Genomic DNA, 22,720 nt, shown 5'->3' on the forward strand with positions numbered 1-22,720 from the left:
GAGATGCAGAATCTGAAGCAGGCTCCAGGCTCTCAGCTGTCAGCACAGAGCCCCATGTGGGACTTGAACTCATGAACAGTGAGATCATGACCCGAGCTGAAGCTGGACACTTAACCAACTGAGCCAGGTGCCCTTGAATTCTCAAGGATTTTAAATCATCAGGTTAGAATTAGGATGTCGCATGGTTTCTTTTTTTCTGATTCATAAAGGGGACCTTTTGAACATTGAAAAATACTATGTTTTGAGTAGAATATTATAATATTCTCAACAGCTTTCCCTTTACATAAGAATTACCTTGTTAGTAAACTCTATGAAATCAGGAGCCTGATTTCACTGTCTGATTGTTCACTGCTCTACCCCCAGCATTGCTAATGTATCAAAATACAACTGATTTTTTGTGTATTAAAATTATATCAGTGCTCGCACCCTCAATCCCTGCCCCCTGCCCCTCCAAATATCCAGAAAATATGGACTCTAACTTCCTGGGAAGTGAGGCTCTTTTTTTTTTTTTTTTTTTTTTTTTTTTTTTTTTTTTTTTTTTTTTTTACATTTATTTATTTTTGAGAGACAGAGTGAGACAAAGTGAGAGCGGGGGAGGGGCAGAGAGAGAGGGAGACACAGTATCGGAAGCAGGCTTCAGGCTCTGAGCTGTCAGCACAGAGCCCGACGCGGGGCTCGAACCCACAGACCATGAGATCGAAGCCGGACCTGAGCCGAAGTCGGACGCTCAACAGCCTGAGCCACCCAGGCACCCCGAAGTGAGGCTCTTTAAGTCTATGAATAGTCTTTTTTTTTTTTTTTAATTTTTAATGTTTATTTTTGAGAGAGAGAGACAGAGCATGAGCAGGGGAGGGGCAGGCAGAGAGAGAGGGAGACACAGAATCCGAAGCAGGCTCCAGACTCTGAGCTGCCAGCACAGAGCCCAATGTGGGGCTCGAACCCACAAAATGCGAGATCATGACCTGAGCAGAGGACGGCCGCTTAACCCACTGAGCTCTTGAGCTGGAGCCAGCAGTGCCCATTGGTGATACGGGGGCAAATGCAGAGGGTTTACCCCTGAAGCCCATGTCAGACCTCTATGGGGAATACTCACTGTCAATTCTGGCAAATGGAAGGACTGTGTGACCCTTCTTTTTGCTTTCCCAGGGACAGGAATGATGAACCCAGGGTGAAATCCAGTTACAACTTCCTTTTACCTTACGATGGAAGGGACACATGTGAAGAGATGTATTTCCCCCCCTCCTATACACATCACAAAGAGCAAGCCGGTGGGATTTCCAAATAAAGGGGTTTTAAGCAAGACATTTGCAGAAACTACATATTCTTACAATAAATATAGAAAAGATGCAGTGATCAAATGCAGACTCTGCTTGATGAGAGAGGCCATAATCCGTTGGTTTCATTTCTTGAGAAAATGGAAACGTGTTAAATGGAAATAACCAGGGGCCTCAGCCTCCTATGGAGATTGTTACCAAAGGTTCCTTTAATCTGTATTACAAGCACTTTGAATGAGATTGTCTTTGTTTGAATCGTTGATAGTGATAGTGGGCTTACTACATTCTAGACAGTGGGCCAGGTAAACTGCAGACGTTATTTTTAACCTTTGTGGCAACCTCTTCAGTTGGATACTTTTGTCCCATTTTACAAGGGAGCAATCTGAGGGTCACGACGTCAAGTGACTTATTCAAGGCCACAGAGCCAGGAGGTGGCAAAGACAGGATTCAGGTTGCAGTGCGTTTTATAGACAACATAACCCTGCTTCTTATGGTGAAAACAGAAAAGACAGAGGGTCACTCAGAGCCGCCAGCCATGAGACTGGGTTTCTGCCCTGCACATCAACCAGGAGCTTTCACTCTTTTCTTTTCAAAAAAGCTTTCTCCTTGAATTTCATTTCTCATTGTACAGGCTGAGACCGAAAGAATGACACGAGACATGAAATCCTGCAAACGCGTGGGCAAATGTAGTTTTAGTTATTCTTTTGACATGTAACTGCATTGTCCGAGATCATATAAAGTACTAGTTCAACTTGCACTTCCTGCACAGGAGCTTGATGTTATGGTCATTAATTTTTGCTTATAAGCTGCTCCCCCCCCAACCTGCCCCACCAAGGGTGAGTCCATTGTGATTGCCATAGAAATGAAAACAGGCTATTACTTGCTTACAGACTGGAGGGAATGTGCCAGATGCAGACTTGTAACTTAGTGATATCATCACGTGATATGGGAATATGATTAACTTGAATTCTTGAACTTGGAGCCGGTTTTGTCCTGACATGTATACTTTCCACCTCTAATGCCTATATGTAAATTTAAAATAATTGTGCTCAAGTATCTATACTTGCCTTTTCTGGGAAGCGAATCTTAGAAGTGAGTCTAGGGGAGAGAAAACAAATGTTTGAAGGGAAATTAAAAAATAAAAAGCACTAGCTAATACTTTAAGTTGGAATTGTTATTTGAGACTGTCCCCAAGTCAGTAAGGGTGAGAGCACAGGGTGTCCACTGGTCATGTTTTGATTTTATGTCATTCGATGTCATTCTTTCTAGATGTTATAAGGCTCTTAGTAGGTGTAATCCCCCAAGTCCATCCTAGCTTCCCCTCTGGGGTTTCTCTCGCAGTGTGATGGGACCACTTCGGCACTGATGGTTTCATATGAAGTCATGAAATTCCAATGCGTGATAAAGAGACCCATATTTAGGGACTACAGATCTTCTCTGGATCTGTATGCCTGTCAGAAATAGGGTCATGCTGTTCCGTGTCCTAGCTGGTATAAGAAGTATAGATACGGAGATTAACACTTCACCTTCACACAGTAACTACTGGAAGAACCAGAGGTAGAGCCATCTGGTTCCACATGTATGTAGTGTTTCACTGCTTTCTTCGAAAGATTGTTTGGAAGAAACTAGAGATTGACCCAAAGGCAAGGATTAGTTTTCATTTTTATGATAGGAAATTCAGTTAATAGTAATCCTAACTTTTGAACAAAGTATCATTATTGCCTAGGGCCGTGGGCAATAATTGTCATATTGATGATGGCCATGCCTAGTGAATTTCAATCCCCACAGTTTCAGTAATTGCATGTCAAAGTTACAGACTATTTTGGAATGTGTTTTGGTAGGAGAAAAAGAATTCACTGTTGTGTAATTAATTTGCTTAGAAGGGTATCATGACTTCAGGCAAACAGTCCTGAGGTTCAGTCTTGCTCCATGACTTGGTAACTGTAACTTTGGGAGACTGATTTCATATCTTCATATATAATCCTCATTCATAAAATGGGGATAATAGAATAAGGCCAACCCATATGAAATTGCTATTTTTTAAAGGTAAAAATGATCACGTATTGGCAAGACCATATGATTCAACTTAATAACTTCTACTTCATGGTGTCAGTGTGAGGATTAAATGAGAAATGCATATAAAATGCCATGCATACCGCTTAGCTCATAGTAAGTGCTCAATAAATGGTAGATACTATTATTTGTAAGCAAATCACATTATTATTTTCAATATAATCACACTCAAAATCCTGTTTACTTACAAACTTATGTATCAAAATTTAAATCCAAGCTGTTCATTTACTACAATATGACGAGAGAGGGCAAAATGATTTTTCCTGTAAACATTTGCAAGGCAGTTACTGCTTCCTGAAATGCAAAATGGGTGAGAATACAGTATGTATCTTTTTGGGTCTGACTTCCCTCAGCATAGTGTTTTCAAGGTTCATCTCTTTGCACTGTGTATAAGTTGCCAAATAATATTCTGTTGTGGGACCTACTGCATTTTGTTTATCCATCGATCAGTTGATGGACATTTGAGTTGTTTCTACTTTGGGCTTATGGATAATGCTGCTACAAACATTTCTGTACAAAAGAACAAATTATTTGATTCCATTTATTTGAAATGTCCAGAGTAAGCAAATCCATAGAAGTGGATTTGGTTGCCAGAACTGGGGGGAAGAGAAGTGGGGGGTGACTCCTACTGGGGTTTCTTTTCTTTTGTTTAATGTTTATTTTGAGAGATACACACAGAGAGAGGTAGAGAGAGAGGGAGAGAGAGAATCCAAAGCAGGCTCTGTGCTGAGGGGCTTGATCCCATGACCCTAAGATCATGACCTTAGCCAAAATGCAGAGTCTGACGCTTAATGAACTGTGCCACCAGGCACTTCTGGGGTTTCTTTTCTGAATGATGAAAATGTCCTAAAACTAGACAGTAATGATGGTTGCACAATCCTGTGAACATCCTGAAGACCACTGAATTGTGTACTTTATGAGGATGAATTTTATGGTGTATGAATTTTATCTCATTAAGGCTATTATTTAAAAAAAATAGAAATATTTCATAACATACATTCACCCCATAAAGAAAGAGAACACCTGATGATTTATGCAGTTTTATCATAAGGAGAAGCATTCTGCCTTGAGAAGGTTTTCACTAATTTTGTGTTTAATCTACTCCCATTTCTTTTTTTTATTTTTTTATTTTTTTTGTTTTTTATTTTAGAAACAGAAAGCATGAGTGGAGGAGATGGGCAGAGGGAGAGAGAAAGAGAAGGGAGAATTTTTTTTTTTAAGTTTTTATTTATTTTTGAGACAGAGACAGAGCATGAGCAGGGGAGGAGCAGAGAGAGAGGGAGACACAGAATCCGAAGCAGGCTCCAGGCTCCAAGCTATCATTACAGAGCCTGATGCGGGGCTTGAACTCATGGAGTGTGAGATCATTACCTGAGCCGAAGTCGGACGCCCAACCGACTGAGCCATCCAGGCGCCCCTAGAACAAGAGAATCTTAAGCAGGCTCTAGGTTCAGCACAGAGCCCAACCCAGGGCTTGAGGGCTTGATCCTAGGACCCTGGGATCGTGACATTAGCTGAAATCAAGAGTCTGATATTGACCTGTGCCCCTAATCTATTCCCATTTCAAGCCTGATGTGCTTCATTCTTATTCTGCTCAGCATTTGAAATCGGAGTCTGACTCTCAAATTATTCGAAGAGCTGAGTTGAGTTGTTTTTTTTTTTAAAGTTTATGTATTTATTTTGTGTGTGTGTGAGAGTGAGAGAGAGAGAGAGAGAGAGAGAGAGAAGCAGTGGGGAGGGGCAGAGAGAGAGGGAGACAGAGGATCTGAAATGGGCTCTGTGCTGACAGCAGAGAGCCCCATTTGGGGCTCAAACTCATGAACCGTGAGATGATGACCTGAGCTGAATTCGGACACTTAACTGACTTGTGCCACCCAGGTGCCCTGAGCTGAGGTGAATTTTAAAAGGCAATGAAGACAATGGAAAAGAAAGCAGATGTAACTCAAAGCTAGCAGGATTATACCAATATCAAAAATCCAATGAAATTAACCAAGAAATTGGCTCAATTAAGAATCCAGAGGCCCCCGAAAGGAGATTTTGTAATTCGGAAACAGGAAAGATTAGAGAGTGGTTTATTTGCAATTTGCAGGGACTCCTCTGCTCTGCAAAGTTTAGTATAATTCAAATGTGCTATAATTTTCAGGAACGTTAACAAATTGATATTAGGTGGTCTATAGCTTATACCCAATGTGTTTCATGGTAAAGATGGTGGTAATGAGGTTTTAAATGTCCTAGTGCTCACTGGGTTTTATTTTTGTAGGCACTTTGCAACTCCTCTGAATAAAACATCTATATTCAGTTATAGAGACTGATAAATGGGCTTTCCCCCGCTTCTGATCACTACAAATTTTTAATAGCGCTTTCTGATGGCCACTTTCTTGTAAGGAGCAAAAATTATGTCTACATGTCTTTAAAACCCTCAGCAGCATCTCCCGGCAACTGTTTACACATCTTCTTCCATCTCTTTGGTTTCACACGACACAACCTTGCCGTCCACCACTTCTTCCACAATCGTCTTAATCTTCCTTTTTCTCTTCACATCTGAATTTAGATTTAAGTATAAAATGTTAATTCAGGAACATGCCTCTGCTGACTTATAATATTCAGTTCTAAACCATCATGGTTTTACATGTATTTTTTCCTAAAAAGAAAAGAAACCCATTCTTTTTCTTAAATAATCTTGTCAAATTTATAAATAAATGCTGAAAATGTCACTGTCTCCAAATTCACAAATTTTCTTCTCTCCCCACCCCAAAGAGAAAGATACAATATCGAATTAAGCCAAATGTACTTTTTCATCTTATTTTTTTTCCCTTTCATGATCCCAGGATGTCTCAGAACGATAATAGCTTGGGCCGAGAAAACTACCCTGTTGTGGGAGTATGACAAACTTCCCATGTTGGGGGTTTCTTTATATGACGTGCCTGATTTTTAGAATCCCTAGGGTAATATCTGCTGACTTGAAAACCAATCTCTCTTTACTTTTCACCAGTGGCATTTAATAAGTGGTAAGCTGCTGAGTGAGAATTCAGTCTTACAGGAAATGTGTGAAATTAGAACACTTACCTTTCTCCTCCAGGGTGCTCGGCAGATGCTCTATAGTTGTGTTTGTCTGTCTGTATTTTTTAAGAAAAGAAAAAGAGACAGGAAAAGGTGTTATCACCATTTTGAAAATGAAGCACTGTCCTGCCTTTTTTGTTTCAAAATAAAGTCTGCGTGATGTGTGTTTTAATGCTGTGTTTGCATTCCCCCTTTTACCGTCTCTCTTTCTCTCTCTCTCTCTCTCTCTCTCTCTCTATTTATCTATTTATCTATACAGATATAGATATATAGATAGATATATATACAGATATCTATCTATCTCTATCTCTCTCTATATATACAGATAGATAGATAGATAGCTCCAAAACTGACCTGTTTACCCTGTGCTAGAAGTTTTTGTAATAAAAATAACAAAATTACAGTGGAAGTTTAAATCTTGTGTTCTCTTACTGAGTTTCTTGGGTGTGGTAGTTGAAGACAGTTGCTATGGCAATACTGATGATTCTCAAACTGGTCTCAAACTCTGTTGTTCATTTCGTGACCTCTCAATGAGGATTTTTAAAAGTTATTGTTGTGTTAAAAGTTATTCAATTATGTATTAATCATAAAAATTAGCAAAGCATAATCTGTATCATCTACTGTAGAACCATCTTCTAAGTCGGTCCTACACATAGTTGGTATTTGGAGGATGGGTATACTTTTGGTATATTTTTGTTTTGTTGTTGGTGGTGCATGTGTAATTGCTTTTGTGCTAGGGATTGCATTGGTGCTGGGGAATGAGTGACAGTGTAATATGTAGACATTAAAATAGCACAGCATGTAGACACTGGCACATATCCCTTGATTCTAAGAGCCTTACGTGACATCTTCTCCTTCCAGAAGGCGGCGGTAAGTAGCAATTTCCTGCTCAAGCCGGGTCTTTATGTCAAGGAGGATATTGTACTCCTTGTTCTGGCGTTCTGTATCACTCCAAATCTGTGTCATTTGGACTTCTATGGAGTTCAGCAGTGCCTGGATGGTGGCCAATTGGCTACCATAACGAGCTCTGGTCTCCTCTAATGTACGCTCCAAAGATTCTTTCTATGAGCACAAGAAAAAGTGGATGTTTCTTAGTTGAAAACTTAAGAGGTGGCTCAATTTTAATTTAATTTGAGGAGAACTTCCACTGCTAGTCATTGTGGGCATGACTCTTATTTCTAGCTTTGTTTCCCCCTCTTTCCATCTAGGCGACCTCAGCCAGCTGCTAGGATCCTCAGTTCCTGGAGTCTTCTGTTCATTTTTAGCCTTGCACTCACTGTTGTCTTACTGTGGTATATTGTATTATTGTTCTCAACGTTTGCCTCCTCTCCCTGTGATTGTGGTGCCCCTCCAAGTGGAGGATTAGGTTTCCTCATCCCTGTTGACAGGAGGCTTGGTCGTGCGACTTTCTTTGGCTAATGCAATGCAGGTGAAGCTGACAAATGCCTTTTCTGAGAAGCTTTAGGAGCCATCACATGGTCTGGCCATTGCTTTTTTCTTTCTGCAACAACACTGGCATGCCCTGGCTAGGGTCTCCTCCTTTAGCCTTACCCCCACAGTGGAAATGCCATGGAGCAGAGCTGCAGCCAACCCATGATGGGGTAGTGTTGTTATTGTAAGACACCATGACAGGAGCTGACTGATTTGCTTAGCCTGAAATGTCTTTACCCCTATTGTTCAACTACACATTCATCTCACATTTTAAGATCTAGTTTAAAGGCCACTTTCTCTGTGATGTCTACTCAGGTAGACCTCCAGGTCTTCTTCCAGGTCTACTTGCCCCTCTGCATCCTTGCAGTACATCGCCCTTGTCCTTGATTTCTTTCTGTGTTTTAATTATAATCGGTGGTTTGGCCTGTTTCCCTGCCAGCCCTGCAAGGGTGAGGGGTTATTTCCTAGAGTTTTCTGCATCCCCAGAGTTCCTCACACAGGCACTTAGTAAGCATACACTACATTGAGAGTGTGAAGTTAGATGTGCTTTACCATACTGAGGTGGGACTGGAGTTCGATCTCTAGGTTCCGGTAGGTGTGTCTCAGCTCCTTTACTTGAGCCTCATTGTCTTTTATCTCTTGAGTGCTCCCTGTGACTTGTTGCCGCAGAAGTTGAGTCTAAAGTTCCAAAAATGAAAAAAAAAAAAAGAGTGAGTAAGGAGAGAGAGAAAAGAAAGAACATGAGTTATCTTTTTTTTGAAGGACAGCTTCTACATAGTTGCTTACTTACCCTTTGGAATTATGCTATTACCTGTGTCTCAAACTGTTCCTTGGCCTTCTGAAGGTTCTCCTGGACTATTGTTTCGTACTTCTGCCTCAATTCATTCATGATGGTGCCAAGCTCCAGGCCTGGAGCAGCATCCACTTCTACACATACAGTATTGCCCAAATGTCTGCGTAGGCTGTCTACTTCCTACAAGAGTGAAAATCCTAATTATAGTCTGAGGCACGTTCTCAGATGAGGCTGGGCAGAAAGAGTAAGTCTTATGGCTTCTTTCATGGGGAATGAGTAAAAAAGAAAGAAAATAATTTAGGTAGGGCTTATTGTAGTGCGGGTACTGCTCTAAGTCATTGAACCCTGACAGCTCATACCCTTATTGTTGTCATCTTCTTACCAACTCCCCCCTCCTGATTATCATTATTAGAGCCATTTCTATCATTCCCAACACTGCTTCTGAGCATGGCCTCACCTCCTGATGTTCTTTTTTGAGGAGATCCAGGTCTTTAGTCAGTTCTTTAACTTGAATCTCCAAGTCTGTTCTACTTAGGGATAGATCAGCCGAGACCTTATTCAGGCCTTGGATATCACTCTCCACTGTCAGGCGCATCTCCCTCTCAGCCTCATACCTGTGAATTAATTGGTATGCAGGGATAATTGAGTCCTCCAGAAGCCATTATAGAACAGATAGTCCTAATATAATGAGATATTTTTATGTGGTATGTGAGGAGATCAATTTCAATACATTGTATCCTTTATACATATCAAAAATGTTCATGGGAACCCAGGAATCAGATAATTTGCTCCATAATATAATCTCTGTAATTTGGAGTGATTGGTAAAAAAAGCAATCCAAAATAACTCTTAAAAGTTCCTAAATTCTCGAATATATTTTTAAGGAAATAAAAAAAATATTTGCTTTAATTAATGTGTCAGCAAAAGATTCTCATTATTGATATTAAATAATGGTTAGATTTACTTAATGAATGCACGTGATCAATTTATTATTTTTATTACTTTGTAAGCAGATGCATCCAAAGTGAGTTATCTTAAAAATTCATGATTCTCTTCCAAAATCTTACCTACTCCATTTTTATTGAAGTAGCAAAACTTAAAAAAAATGATAATGCAGTGGAACACCCAGATATTGACTTGGTATAATTGGAATGAACAAACGTTTACTGCTTTAGTCTTCGGATTTGCTTTCCCATTTCCTCCTTTTGGATCCTTTGTAGCATTAAAATGCTACCCTTTTAAGCCACAAAGGAGTTTTTAGTACCAATGCATTGTACACATTCAGGATGAGAAAGCCCTAGTATAGGAGCCATTTATGAGGAATGGTTCTGATCACATGTAGTGTGATATGGCTGCAAGAGAGTGAACACGATCTGAGCTGCTTTAATCATAGTCCTACTTATTTGGTTGGTCAGACCCTATTGTAAAACACCAGCAGACTCAGAAGCATCAAAGGTCATCCCTGGAACTTGGGCTGTACATTTGCAGGCACTCCAAGAAGCATGGATGACTCACTTGGGGAATCACTGAGCATAGACAAATGTCTTGCTTCAGATAAGAGAAGGGCACCTATGCAGAAGGGGAGTTTTAAATTGCTTTGGTGTCACTCCAAAGGGCACAGTTAGGCTCAGTGGGTGAAAAGGTAGATGAAGGGTTACTAAAAAAGAATGTTCTAGCGACTAGAGCTAACCAGTGAAAAATATTAAGAATGTGGGAGAGGGAAGTCTAGCCCTGAGTGCTGGGCTGGACCAGATAACTTCTATCACCCTTCAAACTCCCAGATCCTGAAATTACTTAAGGTAGCTCCTTTACCAACAAGAATGTGGAAAGCTGAATGTCATGAGGCACAGCTAAAAGGAATCCTTTTCCAGGAAGTTTTACCATGGTGCTAGAACCTACTTCAGCCTGAGGTCCTCAGCAGCTAGTTTGGCATTATCAATTTTCAGGACACAGTGAAAATTTTGCAGTTGTACACTTTTAATCTGGAAAATACACGAGAAAGAATGACATTTTCAACTGGAAAAAAGTTTCAAATGATTGAGTTTATCTTCAGATACAACCACTATTCTATCAAAGATGATGTTCCTTTCAACCATGAAAATAGGAAGGGCAATGATATGGGCATTTAACATAATCGAGTCATAAAATACAACTCTGGTCCCAGGGTTAGGTGAGCTTTCTTATGGTTTTACAAAAGGAAGAATTTCATTCAACTCGAACCATCAAACTTTATCGAGTGCCTTCCCCTTGATGTTGTTCCTGCTGAGAATATTCCTGTTAGCCTTTCTCACTTGGTGAACAACTTCTCCTCCATGTCTCACCTTCTACATCGTTGCCTCAAGGAGGTCTCAGTGATTTCTTCAAGGCAGAACTGGATGAATTGCCTGTGTTCTCACTGCCCTATAGGGCCCTCCTTGCTAGCATCTATCCCTCTGTGTGGATTAAGTCTTTGTGTCTGTTCCTCCAAATCACATTATGTGTCCATATTCCCCAATGCTCAGCATAGTGTCCAGCACTTAGTATCTACCAACTATTGGCTGAATGAATGGACACTTTGCTATGTGAGAGTTGTGTTGGGCACTGAAGCTGTCAGGATGGATAAGCCCTCGATCTTAAAAAAGGGGTTCCCGAATGGGTGCGTTCCCTAAGATATATATGGATCCAGGCTGCTTGTAGAAGATGTTACAATGGTCTGTGTCTTTCAGCAGATCCAGCTGCCTTTCTGTGTATACTGAGGCCACCAAGGAGGTGGCCTTTGCTATAAAGGAATATGAATGTTAAAATAGGAATGAAAGTGAAAGGGATTCTTTCCTCGATTAGATACAAATTTGAAAGCAGAGCAAGTGCTTGTGTCATAAGTGCCCTTCACTTTGGAGCAAAGTTCACTCCCTTTATTACACAGTTGATAAATAGAACTCCACCTTTCTCCGATAATGTGGGAGTAGGCTGTGATATAATTGCAACAAATTTGAGTTGGGGGCAATAGAACATCTTATTGCTGTAGAAGCGGCTTCTGAACTGATGATGGGATTATTAAACAGGGCATTGAAAAATCTGGACCTCACGAATACCTACATCCCTTCCCCTTATTTCCACCCTGGGTCACTTCATCATTGAAATTTTTCATATGGTGTCTTAATACTAATATTACAAATTTACATAAATTAAAGGAGGAGCATCTCTACATTGACTGGGAATTCACAAGTTAATGGGAACTGGGTGAAAAAAAAGATTTATCATCACATAAAAATTTTAGCTCTTCTTAGAAAAACTTTTTACTATCCACTTAGCTGTGTCCTGGTAAACTGTGACAAAAATACAGATTACAAGACTGGAGGGTAACATTTTCATATTTTCCATGTAACTATATTGTAAAAAGTTAACAAAGTATGATTTACAGTCATCCAGTTATGTAGTCAGCTATTCAACCACTAAGGGTAGATTATGGAATTCACCATTTTTATAGATATAGCATTTCAGCCTAATTTGCTTTCTGACATCTATTTGCACCCACCTAACATAGATGCCCCCTTGGTATACCGTGCAGCTCAGCAGTAGAGTGGAAAACAAAGGCATCATCCCTTACCTGGTTTTGCAGCTCTTTTATTTGTTGGTAATATGCACTGTCGTCCCTGATGCCGGGTGTGTTTGTTTCATACCACTGCTTGATCAGCAGTTCGAGTTTGGAGTTGGACTGCTCCAGGGAGTGTACTTTCTCCAGGTAGCTTGCTAGGCGGTCGTTTAGGTTCTGCATGGTCATCTTATCATTGCCAGCAAACACGTCTCCTCTGGTGAGATCACTCCCATAGCCCACCATGGGTCTGGAGGTCGAGATGCGGATGCCCTGGCCTCCAGCCCCCCCATAGACGCTGGGTGCCGCCCCAAAGTGCTGCATGCCTCCCTTCCCATACATGGAACCTCTCATGCTGAGTGCAGGACCTTGCAAGGAGGAACTCAGGTTTCTGTGGAAGCTTCTGCCGGTGAATTCCATTGGAGATGGTAGGAGGGAGCACCTGAAGCTTCAGGATGGCTGGAGCAGATTCTGCCTCTGGGTGGTGGATGAGCTGACCTTTTATACAGTTCGTAGGAAAGGAACACCTCCTCTGCTGACACCTCACCGCAGGACTCACACCGCTGTCCACCTTGCCTTGCTGTGTGTTTTCTTTTTCTCTTTGTACGGCAGTCTGTTCCATTTCATTCCAGAAACTACGCCTAGAGGCATTCCTTAGAGGCTTTTCTCAGAGGCGATTCCTTTTTTTTAAACAGAGACAACAAAAGGAAACCAGAAGATGTATTCTTTTAGCCCTTGCACCTGCCTTGGCAGATTTTTTTTTTAATCATAATACACACATAAAGAATATTTGCAAACCCTGTGAATAATTTAGATACCTAAAGAAACAGACATAGGTACATAATAGTAAGCTACACTGGTTTAAAAGAACAATGGTTTAAAAGAACAATGTTTTAAAATCTTTTTTAATTTATCATTTTCTTTTTGGTGAGAGCATTTAAGTTCTTCTTTTTCATAAATTCCAAGTATACAGTACAGTGTTATCAACTACGGTCACCATATTTTGCATTAGATCCTCAGACTTTATTCATCTAAAAGCTGAAAGTTTGTATTCTTTTACCTCTCCCTATTTTCCCAACCCCCCAGGACCTGGCAGCCCCTGTTTCTATGAGTTCGCCTTTTTTTTCTGTCCTTAAGATTCCACATATAATATTTGTCCTCTCTGTCTGGCTTATTTCACTTAACATAATGCCCCCAGGGTCCATCTATGTTGTTGCAGGGTTCCCTTCTTTTTCGTGACTGAATAATATTTCAGTGTGTGTGTGTGTGTGTGTGTGTGTGTGTGTGAGTGATCTTCTTTAGCCATTCATCTTTTTGTGAATCTTTTTAAGCTGTTTCTATATCTTGGCTGTTGTGAATAATGCTGCAATGAACATAGGAGATCAGATGCCTTTGAGATAGTGATTTTTTTTTTTAATTTTTTTTTTCAACGTTTTTATTTATTTTTGGGACAGAGAGAGACAGAGCATGAACGGGGGAGGGGCAGAGAGAGAGGGAGACACAGAATCGGAAACAGGCTCCAGGCTCCGAGCCATCAGCCCAGAGCCTGACGCGGGGCTCGAACTCACGGACCGCGAGATCGTGACCTGGCTGAAGTCGGACGCTTAACCGACTGCGCCACCCAGGCGCCCCTGAGATAGTGATTTTTATTTCCTTTGGATATATACCCAGAACTGGGATTGTTGGATCATATGGTAATTCTATATTTAATTTTTGAAGAACCTCCATATTAATTTCCATAGTGGCTGCACCACTTTACATTACCACCATCGGTGCACAGGGTTCCCTTTTCTCCACGTCCTCACCAGCGTTTTTGACGATGACAATTCTAACAGGTTGAGGTGATAGCTCATTGCGGCTTTGATTTGCATAAGAACAGTGGTTTGTAGATATTGATAATCACTTTCAGAATCTCCATTTGATGCTTTTTTTGGCTTTTAGGTTTATCCCTATTTAGAGGTTATATTTTGTAAAATTATTAAAATGTTTTGTACAAACACAAAACCTCAAGTGTTTAAAACAGGAATGAAACATTTCTACATTTGGAGATGTAGCTTGGGGAAGTGAATTAAATGAATTTAGGTGAGTGGTGGATAGATGATTTTGAGTTTTTCCTTTTCCTAATTCTAATGTTCTAAGACTAGGTAAGTCGTTAAAAGTTTCCATCAATGCCTGGCTTTAGGTCTTGTTCCCTGAAAACAGAATAAAAAGCATAGTGCTTTGCACTTGACCTGGTACATGGAGGAGTCTCTCTCCCCTGTTACAAGGTCAGCTCAGCAGTCCCTATGAGACAGATTGCTTGCTCCATCCATTCTGAAACTACATGTTCATTGCAGCTGCTCCCTCCTAGAATCTCTAATGGATTTGGGTGGCTCAAGTTTTCACGGAAGCCTGACCTTCTCACAGGTCCACAGACTGATAGCTTAAGTGGAGCCATTATATGTATAGACAGGTGTGTAGACAGGGGTGTAGACAGGGGTGTAGACAGGGTGTGTAGAGAGTTAAACCTACTTCATACTCTTTATGATATATATGATATATATGTGGATATCTCTTACTTATATTTTCATCCATTCATATATGCATCAGCCAATACTCACTGAGTGTTCACCACCAGTAACTGAACATGTACTAAGCAGACCTAGCTTTTTGTTACAAACCTTAAATTACTTTGTAACTAGCTGTCACAGCTAAAATCTTTAGTGAAAAACTTAAAAAAAATTTTTTTTAATGTTTACTTATTTTTGAGAGAGAGTGAGCGAGCGAGACACGGAATCCAAAGCAAGCTCCAGGCTCTGAGCTGTCAGCACAGAGCCTCATGCGGGGCTTGAACTCACAGATCATGAGATCATGACCTGAGCTGAAGTTGGTGCTTAACCCACTGAGCCACCCAGGTGCCCCAAGAACTTTTTATGAACACATGAACTGTGTTCTTTTATGTGTATATATTCACAAAAGTAATGTGTAATGTGTCTTTTGTTGTTGCTTAACGGGGGAGAAGGAGATTGAGCAAAGTCACTGGAAAATTTTACTGTTTAAATTACACAAGTTTTGCAGTGTGTTAGTTTCAGCTAAGAGTTTAATACAATAACACATATGGTCAAGGCATGTAGAAGCGTTATTTAAATCAAGAGTTAGCTTTGTAAGAGTTGGGATATCAGTGCAGTTATTTAAACATGATAATTTTTGTTTTCTTCTTTGGCACAATTATTTCTTGCGGCTGCACCCAATTATGTTTAAGTGAAAGAGTTAAAATCTCATTAAAATCATTAACATCATTTTTTAATTTTTTGAGAAATGACTATGTTATTCCACCAGTTTTGGCTAGTATTTGTAGGTTTTTTGAGATTTCAAATTTAAACTAAAATATGGTACTGTAGGGCTGTTATTATTTTAATTGAAGTATAATTAACATACGGTGTTATATTAGTTTCAGGTGTACATTATGATTCAACAAGTCTATAGTTATGGGTTCAGCCATCCAATCTAGAAAAATTCCTATTGTGAAGACTCCCACATGTTTGTGTCAGGGCAGGAGAATTTCTCAGCTCCTCTATCACATTGAGTTTTATGCTTTGGTAGATTATTATAACTTCTAATGTGATCACATGAAACCAGGCTGGTGTTTCATAGCAATTAATTTTTCTGAATTATATCTGAGGACTAGATATGGACCTTATAGACTCTTATTCATTAACAAGTCATTTAGAATTTAGAGCCACCGCTATTCCAAGCTGTTGGATGACAGCATCTATAAATAAATATTTATTAGATCCCAACTTATAGCTAATCAGTGGTGCATTTTGACCTCTGAGACAGACTCTGATGAGGATGTTAATGATTAATACTAAGTATGCCCAGTAATTTCGAGAGTTATTACAAGCACTGCAGTTTTCAGAGGATTTTCAACTTTTCCCCCCCAACATGGACAAGGTATTGCAGCCCCAATGCGAGACATATAGAATCTGGGGTGGGGGTTGGGCGGTGTGGGCGTTCTCTTGCCCAGATATCTTAGGATATATTGCTGTCATTGGTTGTGGAGGATGGCATATAGGAACTGTGGATGTTTGTAGGCAGTGTGGTTCTAGACACCATACAAAGTTAATTCAGAAAAAAAACGATGGCCTCTGTGTTTAAAAACTGGTGTACTTGGGGCACCTGGGTGGCTCAGTTGGTTAAGCGTCCGACTTCAGCTCAGGTCACGATCTCGCGGTCCGTGAGTTCGAGCCCCGTGTCCGGCTCTGGGCTGATGGCTCAGAGCCTGGAGCCTGCTTCCGATTCTGTGTCTCCCTCTCTCTCTGCCCCTCCCCTGTTCATGCTCTGTCTCTCGCTGTCTCAAAAATAAATAAACGTTAAAAAAAATAAATAAAAAATAAAAACTGGTGTACTTAATGAAATAGTTACAAGTGAAATGATATGGAAAGGAATAGAATATCTCCATATTAAAAAAAGAAATTATAATTGTTTCAGGCAAGCTATGCATGTAATATACAAAAGTAAATTCCAGGTTCGTTAAAGATGTAAAGTGAAAGGTAAAAGCTATAAAATGTTCAGATGAAAATATAGAATACGATCTCTAGGAATTAGGGTAAAGGAATATTTCTTAAACAAGACACAAAAAGTGCAAACTGTGATATTAACAATTTTTGTTCATTAAAGGATACCATAATTATAATGCAAAAAGCCCCAAACAGGGAGGGGATATTTATAATATATGTAAGTGACAGGGAATTAGTTTCCAGAATATGTTAAGAATACCTACAAATAAATAAGAAAGCAAAAACAACCGAGTGAGAAAGTCAGCAAAAACATGAATGGATGCACAGAAGAGGAAAGCCGATCGGCCCATTTCACACCTGCCAACTGGAATAAATTAGAAGGATGGACAAAGGGAATTCTTACCCACTAATAGTAGGTGTGTAAATAAGTACAATTACTTTGGAAAACAGTTATATATTATCTCAGAACCATGAGCATGCACATACCTATCATCCAGTAACTCCATTCCTAGGTACGTATTCTAGAGAAACCCTTACACATATTTATCTGAAGTCAAGTACAAGAATATTCACAGAAGTATTGTTCATAATACTAACACACACACACACTCAAAACAACGCAAGTGTTCAACAGAATGAATAAATACGTTGACAGATATTCATACAATGGAATATGATGCAACAGTTCAAAATGGATAAACTAGGGGTGCCTGGGTGGCTCAGTGAGTTGAGTGTCCGACTCTTGATTTTGGTTCAGGTCATGATTCCAGGGTTGTGGAATTGAGCCCCACATTGAACTCTGTGTGGAGTTCACTTAAGATTCTCTCTCTCTCTCTCTCTCTCTCTCTCTCTCTCCCTTGCTCACGACTCTCTCCCTCTCTAAAGAAATGAAATGGATAAACTACATTCTTGACATGGATGAATCCAAAAGCATGTGTAGTGAGAGAAATGATACAAAATAATATATCCCAGTAAATTCAATTTATATAAATTACAAAAATAGGCAAAACTAAATATTATATGATTAAGGGATATACATATAGATAGTTGGCAGATTGCACACAACAGTCACAGAATCCTCCTGAAGCTGTATACACACCCCTTTGCAAATCCTCTTAGAGTTTAAGGGGCATCTGGACCATCTCTATTTTTTTTGAGGCTCCTGATATATTGAACAAATGAAAACAATCCAGAATGAGGTAGTCAAAATTACCACGGTTAAAGTATTTTTATTGCCTACACAGTACCATTTTCAACACAAAGATATTATAATATGTTTGTATCAGTACAAGATTTATAAAAAACGCTTACTTATTTCATGCTTTGTAGGCTCTGTGATCTGGTGCTGGGACACTTTTGACTGACAAGGTGAATGTCTTCTTTCAATCCTGGAAGTGATCACTGAAACCATTTGAATTTAACCCCCAAAGTCTCTGAATGGGAAGCCATAGGCCGAATGGCCCTCTTCCTGCAATTGGCCCTGTGTCTGGATTATTTCACCAAAGTTTGATGTTATACCAAGGACGGCTGGTAGGTACTTCTTTTATATTAGCTTGACTAAGAGAGAGCCCAACCAAATTCCTCCCAAAACAGAATAATTTATCCCCAAGGCAATATAGTTTCTACTCTTAGAATGACAGGTAGGAGGGGTGCCTGTGTGGCTCAGTCAGTTGATTGTCTGATTCTTGATTCCAGCTCAAGTCATGATCCCAGGGTTGTGTGACAGCCCCACGTCGGGCTCTGCACTGAGTGTGGAGCCTGCTTAAGATTTTCTCTCTCTTCCTTTGCCCCTCTCCTCCCCATTCATGCTCTCTCTAAAAACTTTTTTAAAAATGACAGTTAACTTACTGACAATTTAAAAGTAACAGTTCCTGCTTCTAGCCATCAAAGGTTCATAAATGTCGAGGTCCATCTCAAAACACCTGCCTACCAACGCAAATGCAAAATTTCACTTCTTTGAAAAATTCCTGGCACTTTTGTGGTCAAGCTCAATACATAGCTCTTTAAGATCTAACCCCTGCCTGCCTTTCCAGAGTCCCCTTCCTACCAGCCCTGTGCCACCAGCTCTACTCTCCAGGAACACAAGCCACTGGTACTCCTCCATGCCACACCTCTGTATGGATGTCATTTCTTCCAGGAAGAATCTTTGTACTCCCAAACTCTTTCCTTTCCAAGATGCCCAGCTATCTTGGTTTGCCTAAGACTGGGAGGTTTTCTGGGATGTCAGACTTTGAATGTTAAAATCAGGAAAGTTCCAGGCAAACTGGGACAGTTGGCCATCCTGTTCATTTCTTCCGTGCATGTCTCTCTGGGGTACACCTGTGCACACTCTGGTCCTGATTCCTTTGTTGAATGAATGGGTTTGGATGTGAGGAGTAGAAGGAGATAAGGATAACTCCCAGGGTTCTGACTTGGGTGACTGGGTAATGATAGTTTACTAAGGGAGGCCCTGGGACAGGGCTGGGAGAGGATCTGGGGAGGGGTTGTTGCAAAGGAATATGTGATGTGTTCATTTGTAGACATGCCGAGTTTTAGTGTCTGTGCTATTAGATGCACATGGAGAAGGCCTCTATGAAGGTGGCTGTAGAATATTCTGATCTGGCAGGAACTGAGCTGGAGGTGTATAATGAAGTAACAGGCGAGGTTTGCTCCACCTTGTTGGTTGGCACATTATCCCTCATATAAAAATTACCACCATAATTCTAGTCCACTTGGTCTTTTCAGAACCCCAGAGTCAAACCTCTGCACAGAGAGACCACAGGTGACAGGGAGGAGCCTCGCCTTGCATGGGCCTTGTCACTGCATTAAGGTTTTTTCCTTCTCTAGACTACTCTGCATTGCCACACAACTGAACATTTCATTCATTGCAATAAACTAAAAATGTAGTAGTTATGGTGCTTAAGTACAATTTGTGAAGGATCCAAAAAGTCTGGCCTAGACCTAGCAGCTAAATGGTAATAACCAATTAGCATTGGTTATGTGTGTGTGTGTGTGTGTGTGTGTGTGTGTGTGTGTGTGTATAACCAACATATATATATACATATATCGTTACTTTATTTTTTTATTCATTTATTTATTCATTCATTCAGTCATTCATTCAAGTTAGTTAACATACAGTGTAGTATTGGTTTCAGTAGTGGAACCCAGTGATTCATCTCTTACATATGACACCCAGTGCTCATCCTGAAACGTGCCCTCCTTAATACCCATCACCCATTTAACTCATCCCCACCCACCTCCCCTCCAGCAACCCCCAGTTTGTTCTCTGTATTTAAGAGTCTCTTATGGGTTGCCTCCCTCTCTGTTTTTATCTTATTTTTCCTTCCTTTCTCCTATGTTCATGTGTTGTGTTTCTTAAATTCCACATACGAGTTAAATTATGTGATATTTGTCTTTCTCTGACTTATTTCGCTTAGCATAATACATTCTAGTTCCATCCACATTGGTGCAAATGGCAAGATTTCATTCTTTTTGATTGCCGAGTAGACTATATTTTAAGGAAAGAAGTGATCCGTGGTTCAGTTTAATGGTGTCCTTTCATGTTATTTGAACAATCCAGACTTAGTATTTTTGAAAACAAGTAAGCAAGTGGCAGTTACTCACTGTGTGTTGTTTTTTGTGGTGCTTAATTTTCAATACAAAAAACCATAGCCTCTTGTATCTGGAGGAGACCTTGAAAATCATCTAGGCCATGTTTCTTCTCACTTGATGAACAGGACAGCTGGGGTGTTAATAGATTTATTGACTTGCTTATGGCAACAGTGCAAATATAGAAAGTTGGTCAACTTAATCCACATAATGTTTGCTCTCTATCTTGGTTTTCAGCAAGTTTGCCTGACCCAGGAAAGCTGTCTTGCAAACAGCACCCTGATAAAGAAATGAAACTCTCACTGATTAGATTACTGTTTAAAAGTCTAATATAAGTTATATGCCCCACACATAACGAGTTTCCACCCTGGAGCTAAAGACCTACTCTTCCTATATCTTCCTTCATTTGCTCCTACTAGCACAACGTTGAAATAGATGCTGTGAGATGTGGCAGTGATCACTGGCCCCAGGATGTTCCTCAAACAAGGCACGGTATATACAGATATAAGCAGATGAAGAGATGTATTATTAATTAGCCTTTCGGAACACAAACAGCATATGTGTTCACATTTCAGCTCCGTTGGGTGTGTCATTACTTTTTAATGTGTGCACATTTAAGTTAGAAAACCTGTACAAAGCAGATGAGTGATTAAAAGAGAAGTTCTCGATGCTGATATTGAACATCTCTTGTAGGGAATAGGACAGAACTTGAGAAACAAAGGAGGGAGAGAGAGAGAGAAAGAGAGTGCATGAGAGCAAGAGAGGGAAACTGAGAGACAGTAAGCTTTTCAACATCTAATTTCAGAAGGAGGAGTTGTAAACAGATTTTAGGAAAATGCCTATAAAGATCAACATTTTGTGAACGAGGCAGTTGGCAAAGCCTGAATCAAAATTTTGACAGCTAGCTTTTAAAAAATGAAAAATAGGGGCACCTGGGTGGGTTAGTCTGTTAAGCGTCCAACTTCAGCTCAGGACATGATCTCATGGTTTGTGGGTTCAAACCCCACATCGGGCTCTGTGCTGACAGCTCAGAACCTGCAGCCTGCTTCTGATTCTGTGTCTCCCTGTCTCTCTGCCCCTCCCTGACTCTCTCTCTCTCTCTCTTTCTCTCTCAAAAATAAACATTAGAAAAAGAAAAAAAAGAAAAAAAGAAAAATAACCAGGTAAAATAAATCACATCATTTATTCTTTGTTGAATAAATGAATGGTGTGTCCAGTCTCCAGTTATGTTCATTGAGTGTAGTAAATACAACATTTGACTAGAAGTCAGGTTTTTAATTTCTAATTCAGATCCTTCCTCCTGCCCTGCCCCGCCCCCCACCACACAGACACAGACAGGGCCTTAACACTGTTAAAGTGGAAATACCAGACAGCGAAATTGGCCCTAGAAGCAACAATCAATTAGTTAGACACTGCTCTCAAGGAGTGCCTCTAGCAGAGGACATACTGACATGGATTTTAATTTTAACCTTTATTTTAATTTTTAATGTGGGTGGATAAGAAAGATGAGCAAGGGTGGGATATGAGAATAGAACACTGAGACCCAGACGGGCCCCGCAGATAAAGAACGGGTGAGTTCAGTCAGCCTTCGGGCTCTGGGGTCCAGGTTATGTATTATTTGTTGAGTTGGGATGCTAGCATATGATAAGGTAATAAATCCTTAGGTAATCCTGCTTGGGCATCAGAGGGTTAGGAGGAAAGAACCCCTCTGTGAGGAGCCCCATTTAACCCAACTTAGAAAAGTGAAAGCAGAGAACCCCTATCGTTACAACAAGATTCACTAGTGCCAATAACCAGCGCAGAGAGCGGAGCCTTTGTGCAGTTTTGCGCTGTGTCCCTGCGCTGTGTTTCTAGCCACGTAACCAGAGGCTTTACACCTTTCTGGGGACGTCCTAGGTGTCAGCGGAGACTTGGTTTATTCATATTTTCTCCAAGAACGAGTTGCTACTCTTCAGCTCTCACCACGCTACTAACATTTTTGATGCCTCATGTTCCACAAAGGCCTCCTGTTTTGGTGTTTTCTACTTTTTTTAAGCAATGGAAAACCAGGAAAAGCCTGGAGCAATTTCTCATGTGTTTGACACATATGTTGAGGGATACTTAATAATTGCTGCCCTGGGCAAAATATAGCAGGATTTTATGGCCAAGTCTCATGTTGGTAGAGTGGACAGGCTGGTAGCTACACACACTTTTTCAAAATAAATGCATCTCTGTGAAATGAGCTGTCAGGAGGACCACAGGGCTTGGAAGCCTGGCGTAATTAAGGCGCAATATATTGGTTCTGAAGAACTGACATTAATGTTGACACATGAGGTTTCTGGGCAATTTGATCTATACCAATAATTCATTTTGTTCCCCGCTGCAGGACTCATTTTGTTCCTAAGTCATTTGAGGCTTTATTAAAGATTTACCTGGTGGCTTTTTAAAAGCA

At 40.3% G+C, this 22,720-nt stretch overlaps 1 protein-coding gene and 1 long non-coding RNA gene across 2 annotated transcripts in view; one reads left to right on the plus strand and one right to left on the minus strand.

Annotated features, from left to right (window-relative positions):
• LOC125926522 (uncharacterized) overlaps positions 1–22,720 on the plus strand; it is a 151,857-nt gene that overhangs the window by 44,631 nt on the left and 84,506 nt on the right. Inside the window, exon 4 of the long non-coding RNA XR_007459112.1 lies at positions 18,031–18,231. This is a non-coding gene — a long non-coding RNA (uncharacterized LOC125926522). The remainder of the gene's footprint in view (positions 1–18,030; positions 18,232–22,720) is intronic.
• Positions 5,791–12,622, minus strand: KRT20 (keratin 20). The gene is made up of 8 exons (XM_049636027.1): positions 12,218–12,622; positions 10,531–10,613; positions 9,089–9,245; positions 8,650–8,811; positions 8,391–8,516; positions 7,249–7,469; positions 6,414–6,463; positions 5,791–5,888 (listed from the first exon to the last, which is right to left on the minus strand). Exons 1-8 carry the CDS (start codon positions 12,620–12,622, stop codon positions 5,791–5,793), a joined length of 1,302 nt encoding a protein of 433 aa, XP_049491984.1.

The sequence above is a fragment of the Panthera uncia genome, chromosome E1, assembly GCF_023721935.1.
Source record: "Panthera uncia isolate 11264 chromosome E1, Puncia_PCG_1.0, whole genome shotgun sequence".
Lineage (NCBI taxonomy): Eukaryota > Metazoa > Chordata > Mammalia > Carnivora > Felidae > Panthera > Panthera uncia.

Coding starts and splice junctions, on each gene's coding strand:
- KRT20 (XM_049636027.1), bottom strand. CDS start 12,622: ATGGAATTCACCGGCAGAAGCTTCCACAGAAACCTGAGTTCCTCCTTG. Junction 10,614..12,217: donor TAAAAGAGCTGCAAAACCAG/GTAAGGGATGAT, acceptor TGTATTTTCCAG/ATTAAAAGTGTACAACTGCA. Junction 5,889..6,413: donor GAGCACCCTGGAGGAGAAAG/GTAAGTGTTCTA, acceptor ATCTAAATTCAG/ATGTGAAGAGAAAAAGGAAG.